Raw genomic sequence first — 24,257 nt, 5'->3', positions numbered from 1 at the left:
TGGTGATATGTGTGTGTGTGTGTGTGTGTGTGTGTGTGTGTGTGTGTGGGGTAGTGTTATGCAAGCAGGAGGAGAGCAGACCTGCTTTGATCCTGCCGTCGGACGCTGCTGGGATGCTCCTGACGGCAGGCTAATGCTGCTGTTGCTGCTGCTGTTCTCTCTGCCATCTTGGGATTTGTCAACACTGTGGACGTACACGAGGCTTGGAGGAGCTTCAGTGACAGTTAGAGATTGATGAACACCTGAATTTAAAGCTCATCACTCAGCTTCCAAGCTTTGATCTCCTGCCAACTTAGTTTGACAGTCATTGGGGTAAGATTGCATTTCTTACTTGATTAGGAAGGTTAATAGTCACTTTTAATAATTTATTGCTTAATAATAACATTGATATTGCTTTTACCTTCTATTATCTGTCAGTGACCTTGTTAAAGACATCAGTTAAATGCTTCTGTTGCGTGTGAGTCGATAGCATCTACTGCCAGCAGTCTTTAGGAGGCATTTTTCATGATTTTTACACAGGAAATAAAAAGCCTACACAAGTAAATCCTGCACATCCTCTAGTTCCATGCTGGACTTTTCTAACGGTTTCAGGTGTTCCTCAGTGATGGTCTTGGATGTAGTGCTGACTCATACCAACAGAGCTACAGGCAAACACTGCATTACGCTGATCATTCCTTACCACTAATCGGCTTAGTTTACTCTGACACACAGTGGACTGTAAACATTCATGCTCTGCTGTTTGATGTTCTTATCTATGAACGAACCAATAAGCTGTTCTCTGTAAGCTAAGAGCAAATTGTGTGTTTGGACTTTTAATGTTCCCTCTTTAATATATGGTAATGATACAACTGCTGTAAGGGAATTACAATCTAACAAACCACTTCATGTTTAGCATTGCTGCATGACATTTAAAGTGTCATGGATTCAAGGCTTCTCTCTTTGGAGTTTGCATGTTCTCCCTGTGCATATGTGGGTTTGTTTTCGACGCTTTATTCCATGACTAATTTGTGACGAATTTGTAATTTGAAAAGTACAGACAACAAAACTCTCTGTTCATTATCAACTGAAGAAAAAGTGACCATCCTCAATGCCTTGGATGTTTTATTTTCTAACTAGTTAAATATCTTAATTCTATGGCACTAACAGGTCTTCAAGATATACAGGAGTTTGATCATGTAGTAGAGCTTTGTATGCTAACAGGAGGATTTTAAACTCTATTCTAGATTTTACAGGAAACCAATACTGGATCAATATGCTCTCTCCTGTTAGTACCTGTTAGTATCCTAGTTGCAGCATTCTGGATTAACTGGAGACTTTTTAGTGAGTTACTGGGACATCCTGACAGTAAAGAGTTACAATAATCTAGTCTAGATGTAACAAATGCATGGTTTGTTTTTCAGCATCACTGGGCCAAGATATTCCTGATTTTAGAGATTTTTCGGAGGTGGAAGAAGGATGTCCTTGACATCTGTTTAATATGAGAGTTAAAAGTTAAGTCAGTATCAAAGATAACGCCTAAGTTTTTTCTTTACTGTGGTGCTGGGTCACAGAGTAATGCCATCCAGAGACAATATTTGCTCTGATAGTTTGTCTCTGAGGTGTTTTGGATAAAGTCACTTTGGTTTTATCCTGGTTCAGAAGGTGAAAGTTACGGCTCATCCAGGATGTGATATCTTTAAGACAAGCCTGGAGTTTTAATAACTAATGAGTTTCATCTGATTATTGACAAATAAAGCTGTGTATCATCCGCATAGCAATGTATATTACTAGTGCAGTGCCCATAGAAAGTATGTATTGCTATAGAAAAGTGGGAGGTTAAGTAGCTGTTTCATGGATGGCCAAATGAAGGTTGTGGTTGAAGGTGGGACGTCAAGGACATTTAGGTTTGTTGTGAAATATGTAACGTGATAACTATTGTTTTTATATATTTTGGCTTTTAGCAAGGACACTGTAGGGAGTTAAACCCCATCTTTTCCAATTCCAGTTTGTTGACATCATCACTGTAGAGGTAGGACTGATGACATCACAGGACTGAGTCCGTCGACTCAGGAGGTGGGGCTTGGGCTCTCACAAATCCGACGTTGCACACCCTTGAGCCAAAGCAGCAGCCATGTTGAAACTCTCAGGTCAGTCTGATCCTGATCTGCAGAGATATTTGAGGAACACACACACAGGCAGAGATTCCTTGCTTTTATAGAGATGTTTTCTGATAATGTTACCTAGCAGAAGCATATATAATGTAACGAGTATTGGTCCTAGAACTGAACCTTGTGGAACTCCATGATTAACTCTGGCGTGCTTTGAGGAGAGATTATTAACATGACCAAAGTGGGTTTTGTCTGATAAGTAGGATTTAGATTAGCTTTATTCCTGCTGGGATTCTTCTATTAACATCAAATAATCTCAAAAAGTGGAATAATTCCACAATGTGTTAAATCGGTTTTTAACTTTTTGAAAATAGTTTTGAGTTTGTGTGTATGCGTATGAAATAAAACACTCAAACCCTTTTATACAACAAACAAAAAAATGAATCTAACAGTGAATATGCATAGTTTGTTTCTGAGTGTAGAAGTGCTGAACGATCCTGATGTTGTAAACATGTTTTTATTATTTAGAAACAGGCTCAGCTGTACAGTATGTATTTTTGTTTCTTATTGGGCACAGTATAAAACACTTTTTATTCGATACACAGGACTCAAACTAACCAAAATGGAAATGAGTTATGTTGGGATTTCCTGATGAAGGTTTTGGAGCTTGCTCTGTAAAACCTTTCCAAAAACGTGTTGTGAATTTTGCAATGGTCTCTTTGTTTGTTGTTTTACACATTGCATTTATTGAAACTGCAACTTATTTTGAAAAAAAACAAAAAACATTACATTACATATTATTAGATTACAAGCTACCATAATATTAATGTGAACATTAGAAATCAAATGTCTAATATCCATCTTCTGTTTGTTTATATACTTGGCACACATTAACGTTTGTATTTCTATATGGATTCTTCTAAAATGCATAACGGCTCCAATACTTGAACCAGACACACACTAATGCACACAATACACAGGCCATAAAGTAATTCGATTCTGCCCAGTGAGTCTACAGTACACATGGCTCTGGGATTATCGCTAATGGTGGGTGATGTCATCGCCACTAAAGCCAAGCTTGCCTTAGTAGAAGTTTCTGTACTTTGAAACTGAACTCATCTTGCTGTCACTCAGGAATTTGTTCCCGTAGGATTTACAGTGTCTTGTGTTTAAAATATGTTATGGTGGTTTCATAAAATGATGCGAAAGGCAGAATTTTGTTTCATTTTAGAAGACAAATGGCACTCTATAATCAATATACTTTGTGGTCAAATTGAGTTAAAGTGCCGCATCTCAGTTTACTGCGTGCGTTTCCTTAAAGTTGACCTTGCCAAACACAAAGATATATGCTTCTTCTTGTTAAAAACCTGATGTTTATTAGATGTAGTAAATTTAAAATCAGGTCAATGAAAGGAGATTTTAAAAAAAAAATTACTGATTTTATGAGGCACAAAGTTTAGCATTATTATATCATGCTTTTGTCTGTTTTTAAATAATGGATTCTAATTGATGCCAAATATAAAATGAGCAACTCAATAACGGTTGAGTTCTGTTTAACTTAGTGTTTTCTCTAATTTCATATAATAGTGTTTGTCTAAAGCAGTGTTTCTTAAATGGAGGTACGTGTACCCTAGGTATATGAAACAGCACTACAGTTGGTGCGAGAGAGAAATTGGAAAACTATCAAATGAAAGCGATAGGGTTTTATAATGTTTATTTTTAGTTAAAAATGATAAATATGATATTAATGATAAAATGATTCCGATTAGAACATTAACTGAAAATACAAGCGTCAGTCTTGGTCTCACATGAGGTGTGAGATGACCGGAAATGATAAAACGTATAGAAATAAATCCATTCAGGAGGCACTAAATACTGTTTCATTCCACTTATTTAAAAAATGGGATTCTTTAAAACATGTTTTATCACTCATTTATTCCATCATTATGCCATATAGCTGTTGTTTATAGAAGTTAGAGAAAGGAGGTACTTGGGCCAAAAAAAGTTTGAGAACCACTGGTTTAAAGTTAAAAAAAAAAAAAAGTCCTGAGAACATTTTCATACTCAAACATTGCTTTTGCTCCAAGCAAACTCACAGAGAACATGTTATTTTTGCTTGACTTAGCCTCATTGAAGCGTAGCTCCTTCAGTTTGAGTTCCTCAGGTTACAGTTTCCATCACAGTCGATATCTTGTCAGTTGTTGAGAAACGTGTTGCCGCCGCTCCAGCTCCTTGGAGGTCTGACATTTTGGTGCAGTTTGCCCAGACGTTAGACACTGCCGAGAGAAAACTGCTCCATGTGGTCCGCCACTTTCTGTTTCTCCCTCTTTTTGATAAAGAAGGATCGAGTGAAAAGACACATCCACCAATAGGCGATAATACATCATCATTTACTACAATCTTTAAATCTTGTTTCATGTCTTTATAGATTGCAGACAAACATGGATACACATGTATTAATTGAGTAAAAAAAAACCTTCACATTTCATCCCCGGGATGAGTTTGCCCTTTTTGTGAGACTTTGTTAAAAATCTGGCAGTGAAAATCTTTTCCTGTCGACAGCGTGACTAAAACTGCTGACAAACTCAAAAATAGATGGTACCACCAGGAAATGAGCTTAGAATTCAGATGAGAACATGCATTTAAATAATCTGTGGTAATGGGGCATCTGCTTCACAGGGAATTTTTGGCATCCAGGAAAAAAGGTCACTGCATTTATTTGATTCACTTTTATTTGGCCTTTACGTGAAAAAAAAGACAAAAATTTTAAAGGAGTTCTAATTCCTAAATAGTACATGAAACCAGGGGTGGACTGGCCATCTGGCATCGTCCCGGTGGGGCGGTCTGGTCCACTACATTTTTTTGTCTTTTTAATGATTATTTTGACATGACCCATCAGACGACTTATGCGGTGCGGTGCTTAATTTTCTAAATTACCTCCAATGTAAATCAAGTCAATTTGATGACATGTGGCAAAAACATGGCAAGAAAAGAACCAAAAGCAGTTAAGGTGGTATGTAATGGCAAAAGGTAGCTTAAATAGGCAAAATGTGGCAAACAAGGGCAAAAATATGAAACAAAGAAAGGAAAAATGTTGGAGGAAAAGGAAAGAAGTGGTATTTATTCGGCAAAAGGTAGTATTTGTGGATGAAAAGTCACAAAAATGATTTAAGAAAGGATGAAAGTGACAAAAAGACAATGAAAATGGACAATATATAGTTAAAAAAGAAAAAAATATATTTATTGGCAAAAGGTAGCTAAAATCTTAAAAAATGGGCAAAAATGGCATAAAGGAAGTTGCAAAATAGCCAAAGAAAATATGTAAAAAGGGTTAAGAAGTTTCATCCTTTTAAGGTTTTCTGGGGAAATAATAATTTAAATTAAGACATAAAGAGCCACATGTTGCGCATTATTGATTTATGTGGTGTCGCTGATCACGTAGTGGGCTGGTCTGGACAGAAAATGCTGAATTTTTCTTCCAGTCCACCCCTGCATGGCAAGGCAACATATCAAAACACATTTTTAATAGATAACTCATTGTGCATGTGGGTTCTGTAAACATACTGTAGATCAGTGTTTCCCAAAAAATACTGCTTAAAAACGATTTTTCAAAATGTTTTAATTATTAATGGTACTACACTAAACAATCTTAAACAACTCTATTCTATACTTTCACTCAAATATACATCTAGTTCAAATAAAATGCATAAAAATAGCTCTAATGTAATGTCACATACAGTGTAGCCCTACAGTGAAATTTGTCTCTGAATTTTACCTTTTTTGTTGATGAACATCAAAGCAATATATAATAAAAAAATTATAGTAATAATAATCTGTAACCATGGGTAGTCTTACATCGGCTAATGTGTAATTTCTGGCAATGCATGGAGGCTCCTGACTGCTGGTTGATTTATATTCTAGTTTACATTTTTTTTAATGTACCCCAGATAGCAATTGGCATACCCCACTTTGCCAACCTTGGCTGTAGATTAAAGTAATTTAAACACCGGCCTAGTGAGGAAGTCAATACGTGCGTATGTGCAAAAGTGTCCTAAATGTTGTCCTCTACATGCTGTGTTCGTGTGTAGTTTTTCTGGTCAATATGTGGTGATTAAATAACCCTGGTGTTAGATTCCATCTTTATACAGAAACACATCAGAAAGCTGAGTTTTTGTTGACCACATCCTCATCTTCTGGAGGCAAAGTGAAAAGACATGTTATACTTTCTTATTCATGAGCTGAATCTCTCTTTGCTATTTTAAGAGTGGCTGTAGTTCGAAGCAGGTTAAAGGGTTTTTCAGACATTTTGCTTCCCTCCTACCTGCTCTATTAACCCACTTCTAATGATGGTCAGATGCCCACACACTAATCCCAGAGCTGCTGTGTGCCTTTTTGGTCCTTTTAACAGATATAATTTACTTACTGAGTTGAGTGCCAGTTGTGTAACTGCTGTATAAATGTGGCGGCAGCGTCCACAAGGGATTCACTTACCCAAAGCCTTGGACTCCCTGCGTTTTATCACTTTTCATCGCCTGTTCAAGGCTGAATAGAAATAGTTTATGTAGTACAGCAAAAGAAGAAGAGTGTTCACCATGTGGTTAGACTTTTATTGTCCTCTCTCAAGGGCAACAGCTACAAAACCTAGAATCTGCTTTTACTGGTCATATTTTACCTTAATGTCAAAGTTATACAAAGTGTTTCAATGAAAAAAATATACCTTTCATTTATGAGCCAAAAATCTGTTATTGACTGGTTGTATTGTTTTGTTTTTTTTGTTTTCTAGTTGTGTTTTTGGTTGTTGAGCTACGCACTTCTTACTTACCGAATACTTTATTACTGTTATAACAGAATTTTTGTCCAATAAGTCATCCCCAAAATGTAATCAATTTTCACTGACCAGGGTACCCCAGGTTACACAATATCAAGGACATGCTGCTGTCTTCTGTTGTTTTCATAAAGGTTATTGATTAATTAGCAAAATTAAAATTGATCACAGCGCCTCCTGCTGTTAGCCATTAGGGTAGAGGGTTTATATGAGGTTATACTGACTCCGAGGGTTTATACCAACTCTATGAGGTTATACTGACTCCGAGGGTTTATACTGACTCTATGAGGTTATACTGACTCCGAGGGTTTATACTGACGTTATGGGATTATACTGACTCTAAGGGTTTATACTGACTCTGAGGGATTATACATGGGTATATATTGGCTCAAAAGTGTTTAACTGAGGGTTTATACTGACTCCAAGAGATTATACTGACCCCGAGGGGTAATACTGACTCTGAAGGCTTCTGCTTCTGCATCCTCACTTGCCTTTTGTTTGAAAATGCAGTTAATCTGTGTTATTTCTTTATTTTATTGTATTTTTTGCATTTTTTTTTTTTTGTCAACCCTATGATTAACCCTATTGATCGTGTGATATGAAGAATTGATGTAAGGTGGTCACATGAGGGCCTTTGTCGGGAAACCAGAGCATTAGAGAGAACTAGTTCATGCTGGGGTAGAAGATGCATGACAAAATGGAAAGATTTGTCTTCAGACATTTTGTCTACTCCTAAACGCTTTTATCTGCCTGGAGTTGTTGACTTGTGACCACTTTTGATCATTGTAAGTGCCTTATGAGCGCTAACGCTCTGTAATGAGCTAACAGATGAAGTGAATTCCTGAAATGAGTTCTCTGATCCTGTGCCACCACAGCATGTTGAAACAAGATCATATTTCTATATCACTATTTACTGCTTTGAATAAAGATCTTAATTTATTTTTAGATGCAATATCTCAACACTTAAAGTTAGCAAGTAAAAACAAAAAAAACACTCCTGCAGATTAGGTGAATTTAAGTTCAGACAAGGAACCTTTACCTGCTGTAAGAAATGGGTATAAACTGCTAAATGTCTGCGCTGCCTTATGTACTAATTTAACACACTATAGTAGGTCACATTTTCCTTCAGGATGTGGTGATAGAAATGAAATAGTTTGAGCTCATTATTTCCTCCAAAAGAAAAGAAATACCTTTTTTATTTTTGGAATTACTGCTCTTAGTACCAGAATAGATTCATGAGGTATATCTTTAACTACAGTCATTTCTCTGTGCACAGTATCTTATATAAGGATAGTTTTTAAAGGTTTAGAATGAGTTTAGAATGAATTTTTTTAATCCAAAGAACTCATGTTTGATACTTTTTCTTAAAATTTCACTTATACCTTCTTTCCTCAAATATGTTTTCTTATAACTGAACTTAAACTGGATTAATATGACACTACAGTATATAATGTTCTTTAAGTGTGATCTACAGTGTCACATTTATCCATTCTGTCATCTCGTGCTGTGCAGCGTTGGGGAATGCTGGGCTCTTTTTTTAGCTGGTTCAGGGGATCCCAGTCTATTATAGAGCTGGAGACCCTAGTTACAGGTTGACATGATTTTGGAATGTTGGAAGAAACTGGGGTTAAACCAGCACACGCTATAGGAAGAACACACCCTGGGTTTCTTAATGTCTCACACAGAGTTTCTCTTTCACTTGTAGTTTCATTCTTGTAGTTGGGACTCAAGGGCAAGGAGATAAAACCCTGGAGTCTAGGACTTGATTCTATATATATATAAACTAGATCAAGTCTCTCATAGACCAAACTGTGACATTGTTGAGGAAATGAAGCCATGGAGGTAATTGAATGATACACTTGTTCTACAATTTTAAATTGAAGAGACACGGTGTATCGAGCTAAACTCTTCAGAGTCACCTTTGCACAGAAATTCCAAAGAAATGCTTTTTGGGTGGATTAAAAATATTCTCTGACTCAGTGATGAATCTGTCTTATCTGATGTTTTAAGTGTCCATTATTGGACTCTCTAGTTGTAAGGAAGCGCAGGATTCTTGAGCAGCTTTGTCACATTGAATTAGTCCAGTGTCGACACTTTGTCGAGTTTGTGTGAGTATCTTTAGCGTCTGTGGTCCTGCCTTCTCGCTTGATTATAGGTTTTGAGGTCTAGGGCAGATTTAGCTTCCAGTGGTGTTCACTTGATGCTTGGATGATGGCACACTGGATGTCTGGTATGTTGAGAAGGAATATAAACGCACGTTCAGGCTTCGATGGAAACCTGAGCCTTAAGGGTGGGAAACGATGCATGATGTCGGTAGAGAAAGATTAAAATTGGAGTCTGGTCAGAAGGAGGGAAATGTGCTTGTGTGTGTGTGTGTGTGTGTTAGCATCTGTGTGAGGGACCTCAGGGAAGAAAAGGAAAAGTGGAGAATGCAGAGGCGTGAGAGACGTTAAGGGATGTAGTTCCACCGCTCTCTTTCGTTCAACATTGATTCTCTTTAAAGCAACATGTGGTTCCTAACTGTATTACTGTAAACTGCATCATGCTGTTAAGTTTTGCCTGTATCTATTTAGAGCACACTAACATCCATAACATCACATACTGACTCCTTGTTGTCTCAGACTGAACAATGTTGGTCATTTGTGTTTTCAAGTAGGACATAACAAATAAAAAGTGCCAAGCAGCTACATAGTGTTGTTTTGGTCAACAATTCTCATTGTTGTATTTATGTATTGTAACTTGTGACCACTGCACAGATCCCTGCACTTTCACGCAGCAGTGCAACACACGTCAAGGTTTGCAAGGATTTTCTTCTTGTCATGAATAAGATATGTGCTGGAAAAGTATTTTAGGATGAAGTGTCAATCGGGAACAAGAGCCTTTTGTTGCAAGAAAATTACATTATTTAGACCTATTCTATAAACAACTGTCACATGTACACAATCTTAGATTTTTTATTTATACTGAACCCTCAAGTGTAAATGAATGTGCTCAGGTTTTTGGTGAGTTGGGAAAGAAACGGATCAGGTTATGTAAGACCTGAATCAGATTTCATGCTCTCAGAAGATAAAATTATATGTACTGTATATTAATTTTTTGTAACTAACATCCTGAATAATTGCATTGTTGCGTGCAATGGCAAACATATTAACGTCATTGTCGAAAAAGACTCTGATTGGCTTTCGCGCCTGCGCGTCACACTAAACATTCGCTGGAGTTCAATATTTTCAATATCCCGGAGAAGACATGACTGGTTAGCTGACTAGTTGACCGGTTAGTTGACTGGTTAGCTGACTAGTTGACTGGTTAGCTGACTAGTTGACTGGTTAGCTAGCTGCAAACTGTCATAGGAGACGCTATATGGTACTCGAGAGCAGATTTGGAGGAGCAACCACCAAAGCTAATGTGCTGGATGTATTTCTACGCTTCAGCAGCAGAGGCGGGTTTATGCTAATGATGGCTGCGTTATGATTTCTGACCTGCCCATTAAATCCTGAACACAGAAATTTTAAACATGAGAAACTGGCCCATTTATTATTAATCAATATTAAACACGATTATTCTAAATTAAGTGGAAGACCCTCAACATTACCTCATAGAGCCAATAAAAACACAACTAATTATAGTTTTTATGTGCAAAAGCACTACTAGTTTAACTTAAACAAAAACGTATTCAGTTGAATAAAATACATAAAAATTTGACTCAAAGACATAAAAACCTAATTATGTATCGGAGTGCTTTATTGGAGATTTTAGATGCGGGCCAATATAAATATCTACTCTTTTTTGATATTGGACTGATATCCAATATTAATATTGTATCGGGACACCCTTAATCACAGGTAACTAGCAGGATGGTTATTTGTGCCCTCCACTTAATTCTCTGAAGGAGAAACTCTGCCTGGAGGCTGTGACGAGGACAGCCGGTGTTGGCATGGCCTAAAAGGAGCCTTTATCTCTCTGCCTGTGCCAAGAGGTGTCAGTGGGCTCCTGGCTGTCAGTGTGTCTCACACTGTAGGTTGTAGATAAATGAGCAGGAAGACATTAGGAAAAGCTGTTAAAACATATGGTGGCTTTTTTTGAGTTCATGCGAGGATTTCAATCACTCAATTTTGGCTTTTTGGATCTTTTTTTTCAAACCATTTATTGCTCACACACTTGGGGTTTGTATTCATTGTCAGAAATTGGTGGTGAATAAAGTTGCAGCTGCACAGTTTTAGTAGCAGATAATGGAGAGGTGTTGGAACGGCAGCATGATTTGTAAGTTTACTTTTCTTACTCACATGTGCAGTCACTCATGTAGTCATGTGGTCTGACACTGTGAGGCAGACGTCCTGGTATGTGCAGCTGTTTGCGACTCCAGTAATGTTAATTGAAAGCTTTCAGTTGATATTTTCCAGACTTTTTTTATAGTATTGGTTTTCTCCGGGTGTTCCGGTTTCTTCCCACAATTCCCACAAAACATGTATGCTAGATTCATTTGAGTCTGTAGATTGACCTCAGAAGTGAATATTTATGACTATAAGTTTTTTGAAATGTTTACCCAGTGATGGCCTGGTTGATGTGTCAAAGGTGTAAACTGGGATGGGCCTCAGCCCCGAACAGGTTGTACAGTAGATTAGAAGAAAGGACGAGATTGATGCTAATGGCTTTTTACGCTGGCAGCATATTATTTGAGCATGTCTGGATTAATTTCTCATTTTCTCTTTCTTTCGTAGATTTTTGTCTACGAACTGTCCACAACCATGAGCGGTGGAGTGAAATTTAAAGTCATGTCTCAGAGCCAGGGCGACACTGGCGTCAGCTCGAGTCTGTCTTTACCACGAAGCACGATGCCTGCGTCCCAGACAGACCCCAAACAGCAGTACAGCACTCTGCCCAATCCCACAGCGCAATATCAGCCCACCACCAAACGACGCTCTTCTTACTCCTCATCAAATACTTCTTCTTCAAACCCTGCAGAGCTACTGACAGGAGTAGCTCTGAGAAACCACCTGCTGCAGCATAAATTCAGTAAGGATCCTCAAAGAGTCCCAGCAGCTACGGAGAGAAGGGATGGCACATGTTCGGCATACACTAGCCCTCATTTACCAAAGAGAGAAGTCCCACGTGCAAAAGATACATTAGACCTCCAGAGCAGCACACTGATGCAGAAGGCCCTGAGAGACCTCCACCTTAGGAGAAACACTAATAAGAACTGGACTTTTGGGAGGTATCGGCTTCGGAATGTAGACAACGCACGTGAGACGGACGACTTGCACCAGCCTTCACCTGAAACCCAATCAGGACAAGGACGTCGGTTTTACAATAAAGGAGCAAATGGTAATGAAATACCAAGAGCATCTTCAGCTATGGTGGAAAATCTCAGAAAAGAAATGAGAAACATCTCCAAACAGAAACTCCGAGCTCCAGAAGAGAAAATGATTAACCAATCAAAGTCTTCTTATCCTGCTTTCAATCTGACACGAAGGGCCAGTGAGCCGACCGTCAACATGGCAGCTGTGGCTCCTTTCAGGTTCAGGTGAGGGTGGGGTTTCATTTATATGGTGATCCGGTGAATAAAAGGTTCAATAAACCAACCCACGTGTGTAATTTTTTAAAATTAATTCAATGACTGTGTCTACTTAGGTTTCAGGTCCATGAGGACCCGGATGCTACTCTGGATGATCTGAGTGACTGCTCTTCTGACTCAATGGAGGTCTGTTGTGATGAGTTTGGTGAGTCATTATTTCTTTTTTTGGTCTGGTATTTATTTATTTTGATTACGACTTTTAGTTGAGTTGTTTAAATTGATTGAATTGCTGTACAAGCAACATTTTACTCCTCGATAACAGTTATTTAAAGAGTAACTAAACCCCAAAGCCACTTTGTTCTGCTGAAAGCTTATTTGGTATTACAAAATACAAAATATTGTTTAATTTATCTTCATTGCACTATTTTTTGGATGTCTTTTGGGTTTTCTGTGTGTTGCCTTCTGTTGTGTTTTTTTATTGCACTTTATCTGACGTGAGCTGTCATGACACTAAATTTCCCCACTGCAGGATCAATAAAGATACTCAATTAAATAGTGCCGTTGATTGATCCTGGGCCATCTCTCAACATGTCAAATTATTTCAATTTGGTTTATTTTGTTATAAAATGTAAGGGTGACCGCCCTCTATGGGTTGAAACCCAGCTATTACAATTGAGTTCTGCAATTGGCTAAGAACGAGATTAAGTGACGTCATTGGACCGTCGTGTGTCACTGTTGGCTCCGCCTCTCCTATAAAAACTATCACCTGTGGACTATGCAATCTGTGGTGAGTAGGTTGGACTGAGAGAATTGTGAATAAAAAGCTATATTGAATATTAAGTAGTTAGTTAGCAAAGCATAGGTTGTTCTTTGATGATTTTTGTAGTATGGACTGGGCGTGCCTTAACTGCTCCAGGAGATAATCAAGGCCTTTTTTAAATTCCCCCCTTTGTGGCAGGTCAACAAAAACCTGGGGCTTTAGAACTGTAACCTTTTCAGTTTTCACAACTTCAGTTACAAAAGCTCTTAACAATGCCTAGTAAATTACAGATGAAAAGCTACAGAACATTGGAGCCATTATTCAGCTGGTCTGTTTACTGTTCAATTGTTTCACACCCAGGTGTTATGCAAGCGTCCATTGACACTGGAACGTGTTCAGCGTGGCAGTTGTTCTTCCCAAATCTGTGCCAATTCACAGCAAAAGCTACACACACTGGTTTTTGCACCTGTTATTTGCATTAGGATTTCCAAAAATACTCGCCTTATTTCTTTTAGTGGTTGTGGAAAACAGGATGTGGGTGAATTCTTCTCATGTCATTTTGCACTGTTAACTGGTAATTAATTAGAATATTTTTCTACATTTTTTAATCAGTCCTGAGTAAAGCTACAAAGCTAAATGTGGTGTTTGTTTTGAATGGCAACATTTGCAGTAATAAATACCTTGCTTAGTGAAAATTTTGAATACTTTTAAGTTTTGTACCAAGAGCATGTAGAAATATTAAACATGTTTAAGTATTTATTGTAGATAGTGTATTAGGAATAAAAATAGAATGATACATAATAAATATATAACTGAGAAGAAAGCCACAGTTACACCTCTGGATCAATCAAATAAAATATTATCATAAATAATTAAAAGACAGCATGACCACTGACTTCAGAGCAATGACCTTTACAAAGGAGAAGATTATAAAAACAACTGATAAATGTTTTTTCCAGAAGGGCGATTCATCCGTTCATTTTACTGCATATGTTGAGTGCTTTTACAGGAGTTGGGGCTAAAAGAGGGCAAAAATGAAGTACACCCTGGAGAGCTACAATATAATGAAAATCACATACGCAGTCACTGAATTAGTCTATATAGAAACGGCAATAAATCTAACATATATTCTTTGGAATCAAGAGGGAAACAAAAAAAAGGCTTCTGCTCGCTTTGGGAGAATATATAAACTCAGCTGGAAATATCATGAATAATAGCATAGTATAATAGTATAACACTCAGTATAAATGACTCAGCTCCAACCCCTCCCTCAATGAGCAAAACCCTAAATTATTATGACTTGGACATTGCCAAAGTCTTGTTAGTTGGCATATTTACTGTAAATGTGAAATACTTGGATCATTATTAATCATAAAGTGCTAAGTGATGTAATCAGTTTTTATTATTTACCAATCACTGACTCTTACCATGGCAACATTATGCAACAAAAAAACCGTGCTTTAAGAACAGCTTAGAATGCTGCATTTTTAACAATATTGGAAATCCCACAAACATTAAATGTAAACCATGTTTTCACAGAACAATGAAGGCTTTGTATTAAAGCTTCTTAATTATCTTAATGACTTGTTGGCTGGACAGGCTGTGCAGGCCCGGCTCCTCTGGGACAGAACAGACCACCGAGCTGAGCGTACTGCCGATGAGCGTGAACAAATGCAGGACTGAGAGTGACTGAGTGGTTCCTTTGGGGAGGATCTGCTTTCACCCCCCTGTCATGGGGAGTTGGTCTCCTTCCCATTGGTCAGACCTGAGGGACACTTGACTTTTGTTTGTGTAGGACGGTTCCCAGGGAACAATCATCTGCTTTAGCTGCTACATTTGAGATCTTTTTTGGTTTAACTTAGCAAACAAATTTTGCCCGACACAGAAATATTCACAAATTAGGCGTTTTTTAGTGTTTCCTCCAGCTTTAATTATGTGCACAGCACATGGCATTTTCAGTTGTTTGTTCTGTGATTTCATTATAAAAATAAATTATAACTAAGAATATATCTTCCTCTTTCACACTGGACACATCCCCATTACTTACATAATGATCCTATTAGAACCTAATTGACAGGATTGTCCATGCCCTTAGTGATCATATGACTTCTTCAACCTGCTATAACTTGCATGATGTTTCCTCTCCTATAACTCAAAAACAACTGTAACAATGTAACCCTAAAGCAGTGTTTCCCAACCTTTTTTGTCTCATGTACCCCCCGAGGCTTGTCTTTTGGTTAGGAGAACCCCTTCATCACTCCAATTTATAACCTTTCTTGTTTTATTTGCAAGTTGTTAATAGCTTGAAAATGTCAGTCTGTATGTTTAACGCACACTAAATATCAATTTTGTGCATTACAATTATTGTATAGCAGAGAATATATTTACCTCAGTTTTTAGTTATGTGCTTAACATGTTAGTAACAATTTAGTAGGATATTAAGACCACAATATTGTTTATTTCATTAATGCAGTTTATTGTCAACAGGTGGAAAAGCTGTTGGATGAGCCTGTACAGTGTCTGAAATAGGCTTAAAAATGACTCAGCATGTTGGAAATAGATTCATCAATGTTTCCAAGTACCACCTACAATGTGTTCAAGTACCCCTAGGGGTACACGTACCCCTGGTTGGGAACCACTGCCCTAAAAGGACACCACAGCACCAACACACTAAATCAATCATAGACACATACACATCAGTTACCTTCCATCTTGGAGGTGTTTTTGGTTGCAGGATAAAAAAAAGAAAGTTATTGTGCTTCAATTTCATTTTTTTTTTCTTTTTCTTTTATTTATGTATTTATTTATTTTTCACATTTGCTTCAATTCATTTTACCAATTCATTTTACCAATTGTTTACTTATTTGTATTTACTTGCCAAAAGGGTAATCAGACAAATAAGAATTTTTATTATTTTTGTTACAATTCTATGAACTTTCATAAAATCTAAAACTGCTCTTTATATCATTGAACACTTTCATAAATTGTTGATTTTTCCCTTGTTTTGGTTTTAAAGTTATTATAAGAGTTGGACTTACCTGTTGGATTACTGGTTGTTGGAAACTTTTTTAAAAACTCCACACAATTATATCTAACTCATAAATGAATAAGTGAACCTGAGTTATGAAATAAAGCCCAATAAAGAACTGAGTAATGTTAAATGGCTTGTTGTGAGGACTGTGGATTTTAGGACTGGGATATTTTCCAGTTAACCATTGAGTTCAAATGTAGGTGGTGATCTGAAGGAATCTGGGATCACTTACATTTCTTCATGAGGATGTGGACATTCACTGATGGTGGGTTTTCCCCATCAAACACACATTGAGGTCTCCCTGAGTCCATTGCATCATCCAAAGTTAAGCTGCCTGAAACCCATTACAGCTGCTGACACACACACACACACACACACACACACACACACACACACACACACACACACACACACACACACACACACACACACACACACACACACACACACACACACACACACACACACACACACACACACACTAACCTTTAAGACCAGGCTCCCTGTTGGGTTAAGGCAGGTTTTCTGTGTACCACTCTAGATTCCTCTCACTGTTTTTAGTAATTTCAATGAAATTTGTGATTTTAATGTAGAGATTTTGGTTTATTTGTCATGTCAACTTATGTTCTCTTCAAGTTTAACCCTAAAACTTTACTTAACTTGGTTAGGCTTCATCAATCGCTCTGCCACCCATTACTGTACAAATAGACTTTGACTATGTGTCATGTATGGTTGTATGAATTAACTTCATGCTCCTTTACAAATCAGAAAATCAATCAATGCTACATAATTCAGCTTTATTCAACATTAAGATTTCAGTTTTTTGTTTTTTACAGTGTATATTGTATTTACAAATGTATATTGTATGTATTCAACACAAACTACTTATATCGTAGCAGATACGTTAAAGCCACTCTTATTTGATTTATCTTTTTGCAGTGCTTGGATTCTGAACATATCTCTAACCAATACAAATGTGTACCCAATTATAAACTGTAATGAGAATTGGTGTAATCACCATAAACACTCCACAGATTTTTTTTTTTCAGGGATGTTGCACACCAAGTGGTTTAGATAATAATTTTCTAATATTTTTAGTCTCCCAGATCAAGGAGATACAAGAACGTATGAAGAATCAAGCTAAGAATGTATGGTGTCTTGTCCAGTCAGCTAATTTCCTCACAAAATGCAAACCTGTCACATCATTTTATGGACTCCTGTAGAGATAATCTAATGCAGGGGTGCTGGACTCCAGTCCTCGAGGGCCGGATTCCTGAGACTTTTAGATGTCTCCCTGCTTTAACACGCCTGAATCAACTCAATGGGTCGTTATCATGTTTCTGCAGAGCTTGGTGATAATACATTGGTTTCAATGAGGCAACAGAAGGTGTTTACAGTAACTCTCAAATAAAGGCGTTACTTTCTGTCGTCTATTAAAAGGAAGATCATACCAGAGGGAAAGATGGTTAGATTGTTGAAGTTTACTTATTCCAATACTGGCAAGGAGAGCCAAAGTCTGAACAATAAAGGGGAGATCAGTGATTACTGTTTTGTTCCATAACCAATGATTCAACATGACTGTTCTTATGACACACCCACTATAACCAACATTTTTCAATCCCACCTAAAACAAATCAGCTTTTCACTGCATCATAAGTATAAGAGCGCGATCACACATACGGGCTGTGGACTATCAAGAGGTGCAAAGAAAACAAGTGATGAGGAAAAACAACACTTAACACCGTTTTCAGAACCCATTTCCCAAGATGAAACAGCTTTGTTGATCCGTGAGCCACCCTATGGTGCTTTGACTACCAAATAATAAAGCATTGGAGTGTGCTGTTAGCCCGTTGTGTGAGTTAGCCTGGTGCGCAAGTGTAGACACTGTTGAAAACAAGTCAGTCATGTCCAGCGGCTTCTAGCTTGGCTTCAATTAGCCATGCTGGTTGGTTAAAAAAAAGAAAAAGAAAAAAAGCTGACTTTGTTCAGTAAGATGTACTTGGAATAAAAGCTGAGTTTGAAACATGGACAGATGTTTTTGGGATGTACCATGCAGACATCCTATATTACCATGTGTGTTGTTTCTGGCTATAGTTTATGGGAAAAAGTAACGTTTCTTTGGCAGCTGTGTTTGTGATGAGCCATGAAGTCTGGTTTAGATAACATGCAGCCGATAAAAGGGCCTTACATTCAGGAACTGTAGCCTCCATAATCCTCAGAGACAGATGTGTTTTAAATGTTTTCAAAGAAAAGGAGTATAAAAAATGACACTCAGATGTATCTGCGGCAATATGAATATAATTTGCTCAGGAAATGTCAATGCTTTTCCATGCCAGGGAATCTTTGTGTGTCTAATGTGGCTTGGGTGTGTTACTCACCCTTTAAAATGTTTTCATTCTTTCTGCTTAAAAACATCAAGTCATTAATTTGGCAGATGAACAGGTATTAAAGCCAGAGTCTTTTTGTTCATGTTGTGGGCATCACTGCCCACCTGTTTCCAACTGTCTCATGTGTTTTCTTTAACTCATTCAGTGCCAGCCATTTTCAAAATTTCTACCCCTTCAGTGGCAGCCGTTTTAGAGCAATTTGACTAATTTTTAAAGACCCACAGAATACTTGTTTCGTTCTTCTGCAAGTTTCACACAAATCGCCAGTTTGTGACAAAAAGCTGAGAAAAACGGCATTTTCTGAAAAAACCTGTTAGTGACTTTGAAGCATTTTTTTTGCTTTAGGGACACCAACATTGGTTTCCTTCTATAAAACTACAAAAACAACACTGAGACCAGGCTTTTGATAGCAAACTTATTATTAATTTGCTATCGAGGTCAGAGTTGAATGGATTTCTTACTGTATTTTGGCGTTCCTCCAAGTCTCTCCCTCCGTCAGTCTCCACACACGCAACTTCCTCTTCCTCCCGGACATGCCGAGTCTCACTGCTTGCCACGTTTTTTGATCATTTTATCTCACTATTGCCACACTCTCAATATTCCAGAAATATTTCTATTTTGGTGGTATAGAAAAATACAATAAAATATATTGCCTATATCAATATATCAATTTATAGCTTGTTTTGTTTTAAAACACTATTTTTAGGTGTCGCTGCTTTCACTGCTTCTCAGAACACCATTAAAAACACAGTTAGATGGATTTCTGAGTGCGTCCTAACCCAGACTTTCCCCTAAACAAGCCACACATGCTGTCCTTTATTGAAGAAAATGCCAAAAGTGGCACATTTTGTGCAACCGTTTGTTAATAAATGTGCCTGTGTTGCATTTCGCATCAGCAAATGTAACCCATCTGGTTAGACTTCATTAGAATAAAAATTATTGAGATTGATATTGTCATAAATATCGATGAGTTATAGTCCATATGGCCCAGCCCTAACACTGACCTGAATAAAGCTCAATTTTCATGCTATTAAATGGTAAATATAACACATGGTATAGCATATCTCAATGTGTATTGCCTCAGACACAAAAATAACACTTCCATTTCGACAAGTCATGCATCACGTTAGTGTTCTGAATGCAATACGGTGAACACTAGAGGTGAAGAGAGGGGGAGGGGAAGAACAAAGGAATCGAAGGAGCTGGTGGGAAACTATTGGTTGTTCGAGCACGACTGTCTGGTTTCAAAAGGGACGGGAAATCTTTAGTCGTGGCTTTCTTACATTTTATCTACTCTGCTGAGACACGGCAAAGCATCCTTTAATGATGGAAAAATGAAGGAAGGAGGAGGGAGGATGAGAGGGAAGGCGGAGGCGAGGTAGAGGTAGTGGGAAGCAGTGGGAGGAGGCAGCGCTGTTGCGTCTGTGGAGGGAGGGTGGGAGGGTTTGCTGAAGGGAGGAGTGTGAAGAAACGAATGAGAGGAGAACGGAGAGAAAGAGATCGCCTGGGCAGCACTGCAACAGCTGCAGCTGCAGCAGCTTGTCAGGGGAAAGACGGAAGGGATTCAGAGGAGGAAAGGAGGTACACTGCAGGATTGGCTTAAAAAAAAAGCTTTTTTTAATGCATTCAAAGTGAGAAGCTGCTGCTGTTCTTCATGATGGTCTCACACAGGAGGCATGCTTCTTGGAAGTAGTGTGAAAGCCAGAGAGGGAGACCTGAGGATGGAGAGAATGGATGGCACAAAGATGTACGGCCAAGCTGATGGCAAAGGAGTTGGAATTGCAGCTAAGAAGGCCAAGCCCGGCGTGCCTCAGAGCACTCAGCGAGGGGAGTTGAAGGTCTACCGTGCAGGCAGCTCCGAGGGCAGGATACCAGTTCCCTCCAACCTCCGCAAGCAGAGGTCGATGACAAACCTGGCTGTGCTCACTGATGCTGAGAAGAAGTTGCACCTTTACGAGCCAAAGTGGTGTGATGACATGGGCAAACCCGGAGCAGGGCATTGCAAGGCCAGCAAGCTGAAGGCAGCAGGAGGTGGCAGCAGTGCCGGAGGAGGAGCCCCTCTTTCCAGAAACCTTTCCAAATCTGAACACACGCTATTCCAGGGGAAACCCAGGCCCTTCAGTCCTCTAGCTGCTCCCTCTTCCCTCTGTAAGCAGAGCCGTATACCCCGAGGTCCTTTCGCTGAGGTGAAGCCATTGAGCAAGGCTCCTGAGGATGGAAAGTCAGATGATGAGATTCTCTCTAGCAAGGCAAAGGCCAACGCAAAGAAAACTCCTGCAGGAGCTGGAGGGGAGTCTGCCTCCAAGGGCCAGGGAGATGAAGACAAGCAATTCCTGAAGGTGGATCCGGAGCTGGTTGTGACCGTGCTCGGTGACCTGGAGCAGCTGCTCTTCAGTCAAATATTAGGTGAGTACACTAATTAAGTCATGATGCTTCAACCCCTCCACCCCCCAGCCCCCCAGAGCTTGACATGAATCCGACGCTTCAACAATGCTTCAAGTGGGCTACACACCCACTTTGAATCAGCCACCATGCAGCACCTACTCCCTGCTGCAGATCTACTATTTCCTTTCTGGCTTTTACCGCTCACTGCAATTGAGGACAAGAAAAGAAAAAAAAAAAAAAACGGGGATCCTTGTGCTTGCTAAGCATGCTGCTCTTCCTTTTCCTATTCCTCTTCATTTTCCGATTGCTGCTTTAGCTTGATTCTCTTGAATGCAGCTGAATGGTTAATGTTAATGATTCTCTTTTGTTCTTATTACCCCAGCATGTTGCTCAGGTGTGTGAGGTGTGATCCAATACTATTAATACTATTCAGTGGAATACGATTGCTTTGTCTTTTGGTTCGCGACTTATTACCTACACATTGACCTTGTGCATCTGTTTAACTGACACATGTGCCGATGGACTCGAGGGTTTAATTTCTATGCAAAATAAACGTCTAAAAGCCTAAAATGGAAATGACAGCATGTCGTAGTGAGGGCTGTTGAGGTGCAGACACATATTTAGCCTCCCCCTGCTTCATTCATGTGCTGACAGATGGTTTACACCCTGTGTGTTACTATGGTAATGATCAAGAAAATGGCTTTGTGTAGCTTTGAATATATACTGTAACAGTGTAAAAGAATAGTATTTGTTGTATATACATTACATTTGCGTCATGTTCAACTAATTTTGGATTTAATTTTTTGTTATTACCAATGGTCACATGATGAAGATGGAGTTACTATATTTGTCTTGTGTTTAGATTTATATATTTATTTTTATTAGGGCAGTCATATTCCACATTAGGTAAATTTAGCTTTTAAATGATAAAATTTGAGTGTCATTCTTTATAAGATTACTTTTCATATATTTATCATTGTTAAATCTCATCCATAGTTAACAAATTATTCATATACCATTCATAAGCTCAACGATGCTTCCTGTTGCATATAAATCAGCGCACTGGGGATATCATCTGTTATCCATGCTTCATTATCCTGTATGGACACCAATTGCTCACGTTAGTCACACTTACTGAGTTGACATCTTGCAACCAAATTTAACACTTGACATGACTCAATAAAAACATGTGCAGCATCCTTGTTTTTTTTTTTTTGTGTGTGTGTGACGAGGAGTACCACTAAACTAACTGGTAGCCCTTCTGATTTTTTTGCAATACATGTTGATTCTTCATTAACCAAATTTGCCACAGTTTGCTGGATGATATTTAAAGATCTCTAATTTTCTTATCTTTACTTTCTGAGCTGTCACTTTGATCACTTTAATGCCAGTCTGATGGCATAGGTCATTCTCCAGCACCAAATAAAGCCTGTGAAGGAGCTAATTCTAGCAATTATCAAAATCCGCTGCTAATGAAGGTGCTTTGTGGTTAGAAACTACAGTCCCTTCCCCACATGATGGCTTTAAGTATTAGTTACTCCTATGCAGTAGCTAAGGTGAAAAACATAGTAAAAATGCTTTATAAGTAGACTCCTGTTTCCCTGCTTAATAAACCAGTTTCTGATATTGTAGGAATATAGAGTACCACTGACTTTTTTATGGTAAAATAGGTTTATTTTACCATAGTCTATGCATTGTTGAAGATAAATGCTGTACTCTGCAGCTGCTCATCTCATTACTAATATTTCAATTTCTGAACACGTCTCTTTACCAATGTTAGGATCAGCTTAGTTCATAGGGTTGTTTATTAAAATACTATTGTGGGTTGTTCATTAACTTTGAAGGCATCAACGCACTTATCACATGACCTAAATTTCAGGAGTTAAAAAATTGGGTTAATTTCTTTTGGAAGGACGATTTGATGAATTCTTACAGAGTAGATTTTTTTTAGCTACAAATTTGAATCAGCTTTTGCCTCATTAAATTTACATTGTGAGAAATTGGTTACAAGCTATAGAGTTGACCAGTTGAACTCAATGAACTATATTTTCAACATGTGCAAGTTTAAAACAAAACAACAAAAAACAATTTACATAAAATAACATAAAATCAATTTGACAAATTTAAGATTTAAGCTTTCATTAGGTTGTTATTTTGTAAATTCTATTAATCGATTTCCCAAACCGTTGCTCCTTTTCAGGGCCGCGGGGGTCTGTTGGTGCCTGCCTACCTCCAGCCGTCATTGGGTGCTAGGTGGGGGAGTACCCTGGACAGGGTGATTTTGTAAATTAATTATTTTGTTTTAAACTATTTTTCACAAAAAGACACAACTTGCGCATACTGGAATTATGGAAATATTGTTCATTGTGTTAAACTGTAGCTTACGAACAGTCGACAGAATTAAAATGTTTTTGTTGACTGATAATGTTTTCTGAATCTATACTGCGCTGCTTGTGTTTTTGTTTTTGTTTTCTGGTAATAGAGGAAATTTAGTAGTTATGTTATTCAAGAAAAAAAAAAAATTTTTTAAAAGATATGATATATTAGATGATGTATAGAATAATCTTTAAAAGCATACTTGGGGGAGAACACACTAACAGACAAGATGGGAACCATCAGGAGAGCTTGAGGTTACGATTTTCATCGAGTCGTGCAAAAACCTCCCCCCCCCAAAAGAAACCCACCTGGCAAGTTTGTTTAAATCCACTGTAGCGCTGCATTCCACCATGTGCAAATATATGCATTGAATTATTTCTTCTTAACATGAAAAATGTATTCTTGAAGATACTGTTTGATACCATAAACCATTTTACCGTTAATTGTCAAGAATTCCACGCTGTAGAAACTGCCCCTAAAATATCTACCTTAAATAAGAACGCCAATCCACTCAAATAAAATTTGTTGAATTCTTGACATTTCACAGCGATTTAAACTAAGACAAAATCTGGCAACAAATAATTGGTTGAATATGTAGCACCCCTGGAGTTATATAGTCAAAGCACAGGATTGAGACTGATTCAGTATTCTGTCCAAGTTTTATTTCACTATCAAAGGCATCACTGCAATGCAGGCTGTCAGAAGCTAGGGTAGTGCATATTACTACACACAGTACACAATCACAATGTGCTTTGTGTTCAATTGACCTATTTTAGAGTTGGGTTGTTAGAAGCATCAGATAAATACATGCTGATACAGATTTTTCATGTTCACATCAGCTAAAATTCAGGGATATTGTTCAGCCTTTAAAGACAAAAAAGAAAAATGACAAAT

The 24,257-nt window shown here is 38.1% G+C and overlaps 1 protein-coding gene across 10 annotated transcripts in view; it reads left to right on the top strand.

Moving 5' to 3' along the window:
- The first annotated feature begins 78 nt into the window (after positions 1-78).
- Positions 79-24,257, top strand: part of nav1b (neuron navigator 1b) — a 66,880-nt gene continuing 42,701 nt past the window's right edge. For 8 of the 10 annotated variants that reach the window (XM_028447174.1, XM_028447170.1, XM_028447173.1 and 5 more), the window contains exons 1-4: positions 79-312; positions 11,631-12,433; positions 12,541-12,629; positions 20,274-21,008. In XM_028447174.1, the coding sequence (XP_028302975.1) occupies positions 11,658-12,433; positions 12,541-12,629; positions 20,274-21,008 (1,600 nt within the window). In that variant the 5' untranslated portion in view covers positions 79-312; positions 11,631-11,657. Of the gene's footprint in view, positions 313-11,630; positions 12,434-12,540; positions 12,630-20,273; positions 21,009-24,257 lie in introns of those variants that run through there. The other 2 variants (XM_028447176.1, XM_028447175.1) reach the window with 2 other exon arrangements.

Source organism: Gouania willdenowi, chromosome 5 (assembly GCF_900634775.1).
Source record: "Gouania willdenowi chromosome 5, fGouWil2.1, whole genome shotgun sequence".
Lineage (NCBI taxonomy): Eukaryota > Metazoa > Chordata > Actinopteri > Blenniiformes > Gobiesocidae > Gouania > Gouania willdenowi.
Note: the sequence above shows the minus strand (reverse complement) of the source record. Positions and strands in the feature narration are given on the sequence as shown.